Source organism: Vulpes lagopus, chromosome 13 (genome assembly GCF_018345385.1).
Source record: "Vulpes lagopus strain Blue_001 chromosome 13, ASM1834538v1, whole genome shotgun sequence".
NCBI classification, from domain to species: domain Eukaryota; kingdom Metazoa; phylum Chordata; class Mammalia; order Carnivora; family Canidae; genus Vulpes; species Vulpes lagopus.
In genome coordinates, this window is record NC_054836.1 from 47,813,969 (window position 1) to 47,829,310 (window position 15,342).

The 15,342-nt window shown below is 44.7% G+C and overlaps 1 protein-coding gene across 2 annotated transcripts in view; it reads right to left on the reverse strand.

Annotated features, from left to right (window-relative positions):
* Window positions 1-15,342, reverse strand: part of AOAH (acyloxyacyl hydrolase) — a 164,483-nt gene that overhangs the window by 94,214 nt on the left and 54,927 nt on the right. Inside the window, exons 5-6 of one of the 2 annotated variants that reach the window (XM_041727347.1) lie at window positions 6,445-6,504; window positions 983-1,053 (exon numbers count right to left, since the gene is read on the reverse strand). In XM_041727347.1, coding sequence (XP_041583281.1) covers window positions 983-1,053; window positions 6,445-6,504 — 131 coding nt within the window. The remainder of the gene's footprint in view (window positions 1-982; window positions 1,054-6,444; window positions 6,505-15,342) is intronic. The other variant, XM_041727348.1, reaches the window with a different exon arrangement.

Sequence of the window (15,342 nt, forward strand, 5' to 3'; positions counted from 1 at the left end):
ATCCGCCCTCAGAAACCAATACAGCCTCTCAATCCAGATGCACAGCCTGTTCACCCCCCCAAGCCCTCACAAGGGAGCTAGACCGACCAGGTTCACCTGGTGGCCAGGAGAATTTATTTCTTTAAGACTCAGTGTCCTTGGCCATGAAATGGAATAATAACAATCCCTACTTCATGGAGTTGTGGTGAGAACTAAAGCAGACAGGTTTGCACGTTCCATGTGTGGCACCCACAGCAGCGGCCCTAGACTATGTGGCAGCAGCCACAGTCACACGGGAAGCAGCCAAGCGCAAAGTAGAGCCTGTGCTATTTTGTGTCTTGGCCCAACGTCCCTCTTAACATCTTTTATGCATATTTTAACGCATCTTTAATGCATCTTTTAATGCTATAGATAGTGATTATGATGACACCCAGCATAATCTCAGACTCTGAGTAGAGCTGGGCTGTGGGATTGTAAACAGAGACAAGAGGTCATGGGAATTTGGGACAGTGTCTCCTTATTGGCCATACTATTCATTCATATCTGAGCCAGAATTTTTAGGTAATGCGTTGGGCTCTGTGAAAAAAATGGTCCCTTTCCAGCCTCGTGAGAGCCTTGCACTAAAGATGCTCAGAGTCCCTTCCCTGTGGTGGTGCCAACCTCGGCCTTTTCTGTGTCTTATGCAGCAAAGAGGGGCTGTTCCCTTGTGAGGCAGGGGTGTACACCACGCTGCCCAGAAGCTTCATGGGCAGGTTGTGTTTCAGCCCAGGGTATAAATAAGTCAGGCTTTGAGGTTCAAAGATACTGGGATGCAGCGGATTTCCAAAATGATTTGTTCAGAGTTCATTTGTCGTTTAGTTTCTGTACAAGTCATGAGCAGCAAACACTTTCATCTTTAGAAAGGTGCCTTTTACATTTGAGGATCATTTAAGTCATTGGAAAATGGAAAACCAACGGTGCCATCTTACGCCAATACTCAGGGAGGTAGAAACGGTATACGTACGATTTAATCCTCTGACAGATCCTGGCCAAAAATGGGAGGGAACAAATATCAGAACTACTTCTGGAGTGTTTCTGGAGAGGAAAAAAAAATAGCAAAAAGAGTTGTTTAGTTCAAGGAATAGCCCTGCAAACTTGTAAAGGCCCTTCTTCTCCTGCTGACTCCATAGTCTGGATTTCGGGAGCCTCTTTCCTTCAGATCCTGGGCCATCTTATTTAACTACATTTACCTCTTGTTTCTGTCCCTATACTCCATACTCAGTCTGCCCTGTGCCTCTGGTCTCATTGGGGCCTCAGCCTGAAGGTTCCCCCTTCCTCACGCAGCCAGCTATCCCCACCTTCAACCATGCTCCACCTCTTCCCCAAAAGGTCTGCCCCACCATGGTCTGTTGCATTTGGGCAACAACATTCCTCTCCCTCCTTGTACTCGGGGGCTTTGAGAAAGGCTGTGAAATAAAGAATATTTTCAAATGGAAAATCCCAGCCAATTCTGAGAATATCAAGACTCACAGGAGAGACATGGTCAGGGCCTGGGGAGGAGGAAGAAGGAAGTCCCCTTTCCCGGAGGGGTGCCGTGTGGGCAGGTGGAGGTGTATACATGAAGCTCCTCAAGCTTCATGAGCAAGAGATTTTAGGTAGCAGTTTCCCTAGGATTCTAGCTATGTGACCAATGAAAAGCCCTGGCTTTTTACTAAGAGGTACTTTTACAACGATTGTGGTTTCCAGGATGTTTTCCTCAGATGAAAGAAAAAGACAACAGCATAGAAAAAGTCAGGAACTAGCATTTATCGGTGAGGGGGGAGAGATGAGTGATTTTTGCCAGCCCAAAGAGTCCTTCGGATGGCTACGAGTTGTATCAATGACTTTGGCGATACATTGACCCTGAAAGAGGAGAACAAGGCAACTTCTTTCCAAGCCATAAATGAAGTTTTTTTTTTTAATTTTTTTTAAATTTTTTATTTATTTATGATAGTCACAGAGAGAGAGAGAGAGGCAGAGACACAGGCGGAGGGAGAAGCAGGCTCCATGCACCGGGATCCTGATGTGGGATTCGATCCCGGGTCTCCAGGATCGTGCCCTGGGCCAAAGGCAGGTGCCAAACCGCTGCGCCACCCAGGGATCCCCATAAATGAAGTTTTTAAAGCACATGTTTGCTCAACTTTCTAGGATGAGAGGAACAATCCTGATGGGTGCCCCCATCCATATGCAAGACATGGAGACAGAAGAAGCTGTCCTTGCCCTCATCAGGCTTACTGTCTAGTGGAGCATAGGGGTGAGTATCTCCGCTCTTAGCATGCCTTGTGAGGTCTGTCGGGGTCCTGGCATTGGCACAGCAATCTATGAACCCAGAGGAGATGAGCCATAAGTCAGGTAGGAAGGATGCTGTTGGAAGGAAGAGACATGTTCTAGGCTTTATGACCCCAAAGTGTGGTCCACAGACTTGCTACAGGGGCAGTTTGTGAGTCCTACCCTGGTCTACTGAATTGGAAATCCTGGGGTGGGTCCCAGGAATCAGTGTTTTCAGAGCCTCCAGGTCATTCTGACGCTCGCTGAAGTTTGAGAACCACTGCCCTAGACCCTAGCTGATGAAAGCAGGATCGTGCACCAGGAGAATGGATGTTATCTGGGGACTTTCAGAAATGTGGAATCTTGGGCCCACATCTGCTGAATCAGAGTCTACACCTTATCAAGGTCCCAGGTTATTGGAGTAATCGCTGAAGCAGGAGCAGCATGGCCCTGGGTACGAGGGAGTATCCCAGGGGGTGCTGTGGGAGTACATGCGGGTGTGGCACCTCAGCAGGCCACCGAATATTTCACCCTGGCTGGGGTGTAAAAAAAAACAAAACACAAGGATGTGGTGAACCACAGAGGGATGAAGATCTCATGACAAGCCTAGGATGCTGCACTGTGTGCTATCCTGTGGGGGATTCCGGAAGGTATTAAGCAGAGGGATCACATTTATATTTCATAAAGGTATCTCTGGGGACAAGAGGATGGCCTAGAGGAGGTGAGCTGGGTCAGATAGAGACCCTGAGACCTCACCCTGGCGTTTCTAATCTTAGCACTACTGCTATTTCGGGCTGAATAACTCTTTGTTGTGGGGCTGTCCCGTGCCTTGTAGGATGTTTAACAGGATATCTGGCGTCTGGCCACTCAGATGCAAGCAGCCCCCAAAGGTCACCAGACATTGCTAAATGTCCTCGGGGTGGGGGGGGTAAGGGGGTGGAGAGGACACAGTTGCCACTGGCTGGGAACCACTGTTGTAAGGCGGGCGGGAGGAGGAGGGTGGTGAAAAGGAGGAGTGTTTCGAAGGTTGAGTCCAGAGACCTGGTAACTGATTGAGATGCGCACCACAGACAGACCGTAAGACAAACGCTGGCGTGAGATTATGCCGTGACCTTGGTGGCAGTTTGGAAATACAGACGCATTCTGAGACTCAGAGTTCAAAGTCGGGTTGCATGTGAATGTTTGAGCCACGTCTTCTAATACTTGAATCCCAAGGCCTTGGTCTACTTAACTGAACCACCAGGTAGATTTTAATACTGATGCAACCAATAATACGTCAAAAAAATGCATATGGGCAGCCTTCTAATTAGTGCACAAGAGCAACAGAAGAATCAAATGTTACAGTTGCACAGCTGTTCACCGTCGGAATCCAGCACAAGGCCGCCGCTGCCTCAGACATCCGCCGTGGGTGGGACAGTGGACGATGAAGCTTGCCCAGGGGCCACCCCTTGCCCCCACCCTGAACTCTTCCTGTTGAGACAGAGGTTTGAACTACCCAGTCCCTTGATCACATGGCGTGGGGAAGACTAACCTCTTATCATTTACTCGCAAAGAGAAGTGAGGCAGACACAGAGCCATGCGGCAGAAGTCCGGCCTTGCAGTTTGCCGGCCCCTCCCGTTCACTTTGAACTTTGCTAGGCAGAGGCACCGTGTAGGCCGTTAGTGATTCAGCAATGGTTTTAAAATATTGCAGCTGGCCGCATGTAATCCCATTTAAATGAAAAGTCTCAGTCTGGGCTGTCCCCGGGCGCAGGAGTCACGCAGCATCTTCATTTAGCGAGCTATGTGAGCCAGTTTCTGCGTGCACCCTGAGCTTTCCCACACCAGGATGTTAAATGAGAACAGAACAATACACAGGGGTTGAATAAAGAAAAAATGTGGTGACGGGGGTAAACAGAAGGTCAACAAAGGGGAGAGAACAACTACTCTTCCATACACAGGCAAACTGAAGTTGGATTTCTGCATGGTGAAGGGCTTTTCAGCCCTTGCTATGTGTTATTTTACCTGGGTTTAATTGCACTGGGGAAGATGATTCTATTAAGTAGATAGATTTTTGATCAGGGATGTCATTTACAGTTGCACAGGTCGTGCACTGCATACTTTTAATCTGCATGGCCTGTGATGTGGATGGAGCTTCCTGAAATCTAGTACTGAGGAGGCTGGTTGAGAGCTATTGGCATAGTGGAGAAGGTAGGAACTTGGAAGTAGTTAGATCTGGATTTAAATGATGGGTTTTTCACTAGTTACGTGGAATGAACAGATGACTTAACATATCTGATCCTTAGTCCTCTAATCCGTAAAATGGGGTTGATATCAACAGTATACTATTTTATATGAGTTTTTATGAGAATTAAGTAAATAGATTCCATAACTCAGGTACTCTAAGCCCTTAGATGCTGTTTTCTGCAGATCCATGGAGAACCTCTCAGCACCTCACAGAGATGCAGATATTTTCTGGAACATTCCTTTTGACAATACTTTCCCCTGGCCCAACAAGCTGTGTTGAAATGCAACCTACTGTGTGCTTCCTTCTGCATCCTGGCTAGGTCTGCAGTTCTATCAGTTATCCCAGTGGAATTCATTGCAGCCAATATCATCAAAGCAGTAATTCAGAGACATTTACTTGCACTTTATGATTACTTTTTCCTTGATGGCTTTAATCCAGTGAGTATATAAATTGGAGGAGGTTTTTGAGGAGTTTTGCATTGTTGTTCAGTAGATTTTTTTTTTTTTTTGGCTTCTCACAAGGAATTGTTGGAACCATGCCCCATGAATTATGCTTGCAAATCTGATGACAGAAATGAAAAATTGTAAAATCCTAATTAGCTCTTGAGTTAATGCCAAGGTAGTTGGTTGCTCGTGAAGTTAACAGTGCTCTGAGAATAAGTTTTTGGATGCACGTCGAGAAGGAAAGAAGAATTGTGTTGTTCTCTAGTTTTGAGTTCTGAAAGTGGTCAAGGGTTTCACATGGTGTTTCGGTTTCTTGTTCAATGGCTTAAGCAGATTAGCTAAACTGCTACTGTTGGTCCTTAATTGCTCACTGGATTAAACGATGGTTGGCAACACAGACATTGTGATTGATTAATTGATTGCGTAAAAACGCCTAGATATTACCGTTTACCACATCCCGGCTTTGTACATCCAAACCCATATGGCCCCCATGAGCAAGGTTGCCAGGTCAAATATTGCACTGAACGTACTTACACTAAAAATTTATTCGTTGTTTATCTGAAATTCAAATTTAACTGGTATCTTCTATTTTTATTTGCTAAATCTGGCAAGCTGAGCCACGAGGGCTTTTCCTCCTCCTTATTTCTGTTCTGCCAAATCGATACTACCTTAAATGTACTGCGTCAGGGTGAAGGATGAGCAGGGTGATGGGGGAGGAGCCAAGGACAAGGGCCATGCCTTCTCATCTCTGATGATCGCTGCCTTGCTGCCGGGATCTTGAGCCTTGAGGGAGACTTGGTTCTTTGAAGGTTTACTTTTCTGCTTCCTTTTCAGTTGGGACTCATTTGCACCCAAGGGCCTATGTCAAATACTTGACTCCATGATAAATGATTGGAATGAAACGTGGTATTGATTGAGTGCTGGATAATTCCAGGCATGATACCAACCTTGACACACATCAATTCTCTTGGTTCTCACACCTGTGCTTTGACAAAGGAACACTACCACTGTCTCTATCCTGCTGACAGGAAGACTGAGGCTCAGCTTGAGGTCACGTGTTCAGAAGTGGAGGGGCAGAAGGATAGAGCCTTCTCCAATGTGGTCTACTGGAGAGTAGCAATCCTCAACTGTGAGCACCAGAGGACATTTGGCAACATCAGAAGACATTTTTGGTTGTTATGACTGGGGAAGGGTGACATGGCTGCTGGTGTCTAGTGGGTAGAGGACAGGGATGCTGCTATGCACCCTACAATGCACAGGGCAATGGCCACAACCACGGAGTAACTAGCCCCAAGTGTCAGTAGTGCCCAGTTTGAGAAACACGGCTGTTGAGAGAGGGAGGAGACAAAGGAAGGAGGGGCTCATCTCCCTACTTAACTTCACTGCAGCTGTGGTGTGTTGTGGGCCTGGATCTTGGAGTAGCCTCTGGCCTTAGGGGCGTGAAAGCAGGGGAAGGGAAAGATGAATGCATCAAGCAGAACACTGGTATCCTTCTCATCAGTTGCTTACCAGACTTGGGGATTTCTTCACGATCTGTCTCGCCTTCTCTAGGGTAGGTTTCCATGCCTCCTATAAAAACAAAGTCAGACAACATCACAGCTTGTGTCTCATCTCTTCTTTCTATGTCTTTTCTGAAGTTAGGATTTTTTTTTTTTAAAGTCCATAAGTTTGCAGGAAGGAAATTATTCCATGAATTTGTGATAAAATAATTTGCAGGAAGACAATTTCATGCTAATAATTCTTTATTAAGGGATTCACTCTGTGCCAGATGCCAGGCTAAGTACTTTGCAAACATGATCTTATTTAATTTCACAACAGCGCTGAGAGGTATGACCTTTTTAAACGCAGAAAAGCTAAGAAACTGGCTAAAGATCACAGAGCCAGTATCTGGCAGAGACAGTCCCTACACCTACCTTCCTGCCTGCTATGCCACGCTGCTCCCTCTAGGTACCTGTCCTTGTGTGTGGAAGCCCCATGGCACGAGGTGGCCAACCGTTTACCCGAGTGGTGACTGCTCCCACAAAGGTAATGCTCCATCTCCCAGTCACCAGCTCTTCTGGTTCGACATCTCTATTCAACCTTTCTAGAGCATCCAGGTGCATCTTCTTAGTTACATCATCAGTATAAAGAGTCAGATGATTCTTACCAATGACTATTGTTACAGGTTTCCATATTTCCATGTTTGTATACTTGTGGGCAGTTTGGGAAAAAGTAACCCTGGGGGAGGAGGTGGGAGTGTTGAATATTTGCTCCCAGCACTGCTTCCCAGTGCTTTTGTCCTCCCCATGTGTCCCAACCCTGCCACATTCTTCCTCATGCTGCTTTCTGTTAAGACATTAGTAACATAGGGATGATGTCTATGTCATAAGGGTGCTGTGAGGATAACAGGACACCATTCATATAAAGTCCTAGGCCAAGGCCTGCCCCTGCCCCAATAATCCCCAGCTCAATAACTGATGAGTTGGTTGGAAAATTTCTGTGTTTCAGGCCCAGATTTCCCCTCACTTAAATCGGTAGGGAAGCTGCGATTATGGGAGAGTGCTGTGGTTCTCACTCCAGGAACCTGAGAATATTGTGCCTGCATTTACGCAGAAAGAATGTGTCCTGGAATGGGACATTGGAGCTGGATGTCAGCAGGAGAGTCCTCCTGGGAGATGTGGCCATTGTTGCTAGTGGACGTTCAGGACTCGTGTCCCTGCTTGACTTTGTGAATTCTTCACTCCTGGGGGATGCCTTCCTCCGTTATGGAGCTCTGTGCTATTCTGAGGACCTCAGCCATGTTGAGTGAACATGGGTGGACAGGTGATCGCTCAGTGTAAGCTTGGGATGGAGAAGATTTTCCAGCAGGTGTTTGAGGAAGGAGGGTAGCCAAGCCAGCCACAGCTTGCCCTCTACGGGCTGGGTCTGAGACCCTCTCTCTGCCTTCTGCCCCAAATCACACTCCTCCAGCTCAAATTCAAAGGATGGCAAACCATGGCTCTTGTGTCAGAGGCGGCAGGACCGCTGACATCGAAGAGTGCATGTCAGCAACTTGAGAGGAGAAGCTGCTCTCCAGGTCAGTCTGGCCGCCAGGATGCGCTTGTACATACACAGTGTGTGTTTCTTAAAACATTGAAACACTAATGTGCCAGTTGGTGAACAATCGTGTCCTTGAGCCCTTGAGTGTTCCTACCAGAGGCCTGGGTATACAGGCTCTCCCTGGGACTCCCAGACTTCCTTATGATCAGCCCACAAAAGGGGCCAAAGTTATGGTACAGCCCCATGGGCACCTGTAGACTGGGCTCCAACAGCACATCCAGTGTCCATTCTGATCTGTTGCCAATAGGCCCCAAATAGTTCCATATAATCCTCACTTCAATAACATAGATGAAGGGACTCCTGGGTGGCTCAGTGGTCGAGCATCTGCCTTCAGCTCAGGGTGTGATCCTGGGATCCTGGCATCAAGTCCCACATCGGGCTCCCCACAGGGAACCTGCTTCTCCCTCTGCCTATGTCTCTGCTTCTCTCTGTGTGTCTCTCAGAAATAATTAAATAAAATCTTGAATAAAAAAAAAAACACCATAGAAGCATGAATACAATTTTGGCTTTTTCTGGGAATTCTGACAAATCCTGGAAACTCTCTGGTAAGTAAGCATCTCTGGCAGGCTCATTCTAAGAAACTAGATGTAGGTGCAAATTTCTGTTACAGTGCCACACTTGGCTGCTCTCATTAGTCCTAAACTCATTCTTCATAACACTGCAACATGGTGTTGGTGCTCCTCTGCCTTAATTACATGTCCCCTGCCTCTGTACTTGGAAATACTCTTTCATGCTAAAGCTCAGCTCAAGTACCTGAAGGGCCTAATACAGTCCTTACTAGGCGCTCAACAGATATGGGAATAAATAGTGAAAGAAAACATTTATGATGTTATGTTAACTAAAAACAGGCTACCAGATATTCAGCATGCAAGAAGAAAAATCCTGCAAAGAAATATGCCACAATAATTATGGGTGACATCTTTTTCCTTTTGATTCTTTCTTGTGTTTCCTAAATGTTTGATAACGAGCACAAATTCAGCAATGCATGCTTTTTATTTTTTATTTTTTTTAAAGATTGTATTTATTTATTCCTTAGAGATACAGAGAGAGGCAGAGACACAGGCAGAGGGAGAAGCAGGCTCCATGCAGGGAGCCGGATGTGGAACTCAGTCCTGGGTCTCCGGGATCATACCCTGGACTGAAGGCAGATGCTCAACCGCTGAGCCACCCAGGTGTCCCAGTACATGCTTTTTAAAAAGAACATAATATATGTTGCCCTGTTTCTTACTGAAGAAACAAAAACATGTTCACAGCACAGTGATGCAGTGAGAACCCCAGAGATCTGTGTGAAGAGACTTTTCCTGCCCTCCCAGAACTTCCGGGCCCTCCAGGGGACACACTAGGAATGAGCACAGCAAGTAGAAGAGGGGCAGAGTGAGGCCTTGGCAGCGTCTTTGTAGGACAGGCCACTAGGATCCTCTTGAGGGAACTAATTGGAGTTCCATCCAGCTCGGTTCTCTGAAGCGATCAATGTGTAGTGAGGGATAAAGACAAGCAAGCAAAACCAACAAGAAGCCCAGTGGCAAGGGCTGCACCAAATGCCTTCTGACCCCCTCCCTTAATGACATGCGTGATGATGCTTCTGTGGTCCCCCCTGGAAAGCTGAGGGCAGGTTCATCAGGACCTGGCTTGACCACAGCACCACTTTCTCCCACAGTTCAAGTGCACAAATGCCAACCTAAAAAAGAGAATCTAGATATCAGGCCTGATCTTTTGTCCCCAGAAGAAAATGGATGTAAGGATTCACAGATACTTGGAAAAGCTAAATTTTTGCTTGTCACGATGACAGGCAAATAGGCAAATTGTTAGCGATGTGCAAATGAAGAAAACTGCTCTCTCTCCTCGGTAACCTTTCGCCTTTGGTTAATTTGGTGCTTAAGGCAGCACTTCTAAAGTACGAGGACCGCTTTTGCATCTCCTGAAAAATTAAGGCTTCAGAATGGAGGGCACAACTGTAATCAGGGGTTGGAGAGAGAGTTTGGGAATCACTGGTGAGCTGGATGTGAAACTTTTCTGGTTGGAAGCCATACTGGTGTTTATGACTCAGCTAGAGCAATCGTCTGAGGCATAAGCAGATTCTCCATCAACAACAATCCTGCTCATTTGATCCTGCAATTTGTCATGGTCAGCTCTTCCCAATTTCTCATTACTTTCTCCCTCTGGTGATGGTGTGTCCTTATTTCAGCTTCAAATCCCCTTTGAGGGTCTCTTTAACATTCTCATGAGTGGAATGCCAAGGAGACCCCCACATAGGCTTCCAGAGAGATAAGCCCTCAGCATGGGAGCTTAGAATCTGAAGAACCATGGATACGTATACTGGATTTCTTTAATCAAGAACTTGGAAGAAAAAAAAAAGAAAAGACTTGGAAGATTCCAAGGACGATATGGCACGGTGTCCTAGCAGGCCACAAGAGGTGGAGAGGGCAACCCTTTGCTTGATCATCAGAGCACATAGTAACATACATCCATGGTAGTTCGTGGAATACTTTTGTCTAGAATGATTTATGTGTTCATCCAAACCAGAGCCAGCCCAAAGTCTTTGGATAAGAGGAGAGGTTTGGTGACCTTCAGTGGAAGGTATTTAAATGTATTGATCGCTAGGTCATGGTCTCCGTAATTATCTTCCATTTAAAGTAAGTTTGGACTCCAGAGTGCTTGTGGGTTTGGATCCTAGCTTTGCCATTTACTAGTTGTAGGACCTTGGGCAAGTTACTTAAGCACTCTGAGCCTCACTCTCCTCATCTGCAAAATGGGGATGATAATAGTGTGTGTGTGTGTGTGTGTGTGTGTGTGTGTGCGCGTGTGTGTGTGTATTGAACAAGATAGCATTTGGAATAGTTGCTTTGCATATATAGTAAGCATGACATTAGTGTTAACAGCAATTGATGATTTTGAGTTGTTACGTCACCAATCCACAGCGGGAATAATTGCAATCATTTCAACACCAGCCTACAAAAATGTGTGCTATATTTCAATGCTCTTGAAAACCATCCCAAGTGGAAAGCAGAGAGGTCACGTAATGTAAGCAGGGCCACTCTGCAAGCACAGCTGGTGGTACTCAAGTCTCTTGACTCCAACACCTTTTCCACCATGACTACACTGTTTTCCAAGAATGAAGGAAGTAAGCCTGAAACTTTAACACAAGCAAGAAAATGCGACTTCTGAGATTTCACCAGGGCTTAGGGGAATGGCAAGGGGGTTTCACATGGAGTGTGGATGCTTTAATGCAAAGGATCACATGGTCAGGGGAGAGAGGGTTGTGTCCTCTGTATGCCCACAATCTGTGCACCTGTGTGGAAATGCATGTACAAGCATAGTAGCCAGCATATGACTGATCGTGAAAGAGAAAGAAACAGCCATTCAGTCAGTCATTTCTTTGTGCAAACATTCATTCTGGGACGCCTGGGTGGCTCAGTGGTTGAGCGCCCACCTTCAGCCCAGGGCGTGATCCCGGAGTCCTGGGATCAAGTCCCACATTGGGCTCCCTGCATGGAGCCTGCTTCTCTCTCTTTGCTTATGTCTCTGCCTCTCTTTCTGTGTCTCTCATGAATAAATAAATAAAATCTTTAAAAATTTTTTTAAAAAATCATTTATTCTATTCATTCATTTCACAAACACTCATTGTCTATGCTGTGTGACAAATGATATATTAGGGATGTAATAGTGAATGAGACATAATCCTTCTCATCAAGGGTTTTATAACCTAGGAGAGAGGATTGGCAATAAAATGTAATTAGAGGGGCACCTGGGTGGCTCATTGGTTGAGCATCTGCCTTTGGCTCAGGTCGTGATCCTGGGGTCTTGGGGTCCTGGGATCGAGTCCCACATCGGGCTCCCTGCAGGGAGCCTGCTTCTCCCTCTGCCTATGTCTCCGTCTCTCTCCCTCTGTTTCTCATAAATAAATAAAATCTTAAAAAATGAAATGTAATTAGAATGCAATGTAGCAAGTGTTAAGTAATAATTACTGTTGTTCCTATTTATAGATGAGGTAAACTAAGTCTTAGAGTGGATAAAATCCAAAGTCACAGAGCCAATCAGTGGCACAGTCCAGATTCAGTTCAGACCCTTCAGGTCCCAAACCCATGCTTTTAATCCCTCTCTGGGAGATGTTAATAGGCGTGCTTGAAAAGAAAATTGTTGTTTTTTTAAGTTGAAAAAAATCTGGGAAATCTGTGAACTAAATGCTCCTCTGAGAGAGCCATAACACACATTAGCATATTCAAGGCTTTCAGCCACTTTGTGCTAAGAGGCATTATTTAGAAAAGCATTTCCCAAACATTCAAATTTTTCAGCCAAAGCAATAGTGTACCATATTGTCTATGATCAGGAAACATGTAAAGAATATAGTGTATAGGGAACGCTCCAGAACTCAATATAACTTCTCCTGACATTTTAGCCGGATTGATAAATTGGACAAGACACATTCATTAATTGGGCCTTCTCAGGTTTTATGATGTTAAATAATTAAATCCTGGTACACTCAAGAGTGAAGGAAGTAAAGAGAAATAGTATTTTTAGGCATGGGTTTCTACGGTGAACAATTTTTAGCGGTTGCGTTCTCTACTATCAATTATAGCAGCAGGTAGATTTAAAAATTACAGAAAGTGCCTTTTGTGCACTTCACACTCCTGACAGCAGTGACAGGTACCCACAAAGGAGAAAGCCTCTGGGAAGTGAAATGATGATTTTAGACGCCTGTTTTTTATTGTCCAAGAGCAAGCATGTACTCGGGGTGGGGGAGTGGGGGGTTGAGAGGGGGGAGGGTCACTGATCTACTTGGATCTTTTCTAGAAGTTTATTAGGATAGATTTTCCCACACCCCCAAATTTAGTGGTACAAGTTGATTCACAAATGGAGCAAGATTTGAGAGAGGCTATCTCCAAGGACTTGACCGCCAGTCAATAACTCCAGTGTAAGGCAGACTAGAAGAACCAAGGGAAACAGGGGAACGTGCTTTTAGGTGACTTCTACTAAGTAGAAAGACAAAGGCAGGGAGCTCCTCTGCTTGTAAGGTTTTATCAAATACTGGCGTGTCTGGCCTTTGGGTGGGATCTGCTCATCTATTACTGTATCTTCGTTTCACTGTATCCTACTGTGGTGATTTGCCAATAAGTAGGATAAGGGGTAGCAAAGCCCAGTTTGATTTTCGTGTTCCGACGATGCCCAGCTCTAAAGGACATTTATGATTCTTAGCTGTGTGGAGAAATTGAAGTCAGTTCACCTCACTTTCTTCTTCCCAGAACAAGAAGGAAGGAAGGGAGGGAGAAATATAAAAGAGAAAAGCCACTATCTTTAAGCGCATTCCCCTTTATCACTGAATATTTCTTCTTCCTACATATTTTACCATTAGCTAAATTTTCTTCTTCCTTCTCCTGGGCTAATTCTGCACTGTAGAGCTATTAGCATCATTAATATATTTAATCATACTATTCATATCGTTTTCCCTAGACAACACCTTTTTAAAAAGCACTGTTTTAAACAGCACTATTCCCATTCTACTCTTTTTTCCTGACAGTGTTATTCATTGATCTTACCACCATCACCTCTACCACCGTTAACCGCACACATAGAGAGATTCTTCGATGCTTCCAGGTCCGTACCAGTTATTGTCTATGCTGTATCTCTCCACTTTATACCAACGGCGGGGCAAGAATGCACGATTCTTAATCCTGCTTTAGAGATGAGAAGTCCAAGAGCCTGTGCTGGAATTGTCCAAGGCTTCGCAACCAACACTTTTGTTACATTTCGATTGTTTCTTCCCTACAGTCTGTCCATGTGCAGAAGTTCTCTAATGCTAGACTCTGTGGGCTATTCTCATTACAGGATGTTGTTCTACTCTTTAAACACATGATTTTTGGCAAATAACAGAGTTAGATAGATAGTGAGTGTGGTTCAGTTATTGGGTTGTTTTGGGGCAATTGTTTTGCAACAATATTTTATTTGTTGTTGTTGTCATTATTATCTATTATTCTGTGGCATTCAGGTTGCTAGATCAGGCGTGTCCAATGTTTCACAATTAATTTGTGTTAGTTTCCTATCATGGCTGTAACAAATTACCATATACATGGTAGCTTCAAACAACACAAATTTATTATGTCATAGTTCTGAAGGTCGTTGGAAGTCTGAAATGAATCCCAGGAGGCTAAGGCCAGGTGTCAGCTGGGCTAACAGTTGTAGTTTCCAGGGAGAATCTGTTTCTTGTCTCTTCAGTATCGTGTGGCTGCACCCACTCCTTGGCTGATGGCCTCATCACTCTATCTCTGTTGCCCTATCTTCTCGCATTCTGAGCCTCTTGCCTCTCTCTTATAAGAATCATTTTGATTACATCAGGCTTATCCAGATGATCCAGGATAGTTCCCTGGAGTTTTATGGCTCCATATTTAATGATTCAACCTTTAATTCACTTGGGATTTATTTTGCTATAAAAGCCTATCAGTTTCATCCAAGACACTTTTGACTCTAGTACCATTTCTGGTCCCAGCTATCAATGATACGGTTGTCTTCTAGGTACAAATACGGGTTTATTAAGTGATGTAGTTTGGAAAACTTTATTACCTCTTCCAGGGTATTGAAGTAGTACACAAAAAATTGCTGCAAAGTTGTAGGTTACTCTTCCTTGAATGTATGTTCCCTTCAAAAGTAACATTTGATTTTCTTTTTTTTTTTTTAAGATTTATTTATTTATTTATGATAGACATAGAGAGAGAGAATGGTAGAGACACAGGCAGAGAGAGAAGCAGGCTCCGTGTAGGGAGCCCAACATGGGACTCGATCCCGGGACTCCAGGATCGGGCCCTGGGCCAAAGGCAGGTGCCAAACCGCTGAGCCACCCAGGGATCCCCTGATTTTCTAATTGTTTGCCAAGTCACAGTTGAAGATCAGCCATCACTCAAGAAGGAAATTTCCTTATCCTGAAACTCTGATGATAACAAAAATTGTTCTTTATTATTTCATTTGTTTTTCCCTAAGCTCAAATGTGTGAGAAAGCACTCACATCCTCTACAAAGTTAGGGTGGAGAACAGGGGAAGAGCAAATACAAGCTGGAGAGGTTGACCAGACAACCAAAGAGAAGAGAAGCTTAAACTATTTCTGTATAGTTTAATTTTGAGCTACTATTTTGCTAGAATTGTCTATAGCAGTAGCGATGTAGTGATATAGTGATGATGTAGTGATGATGACAGAGGAAGTAATTTTTCTTCTGTGTTTGACGCAGATTCTGTTAAGCTGAAAGTGATAATTCATTTTTATTTTTTGCGCACACGCCACACACAAAAAAGCAAGGCAGAGTTGCATAAATGTTGAGAGGACAAAGCCAGACTTTAGAATTT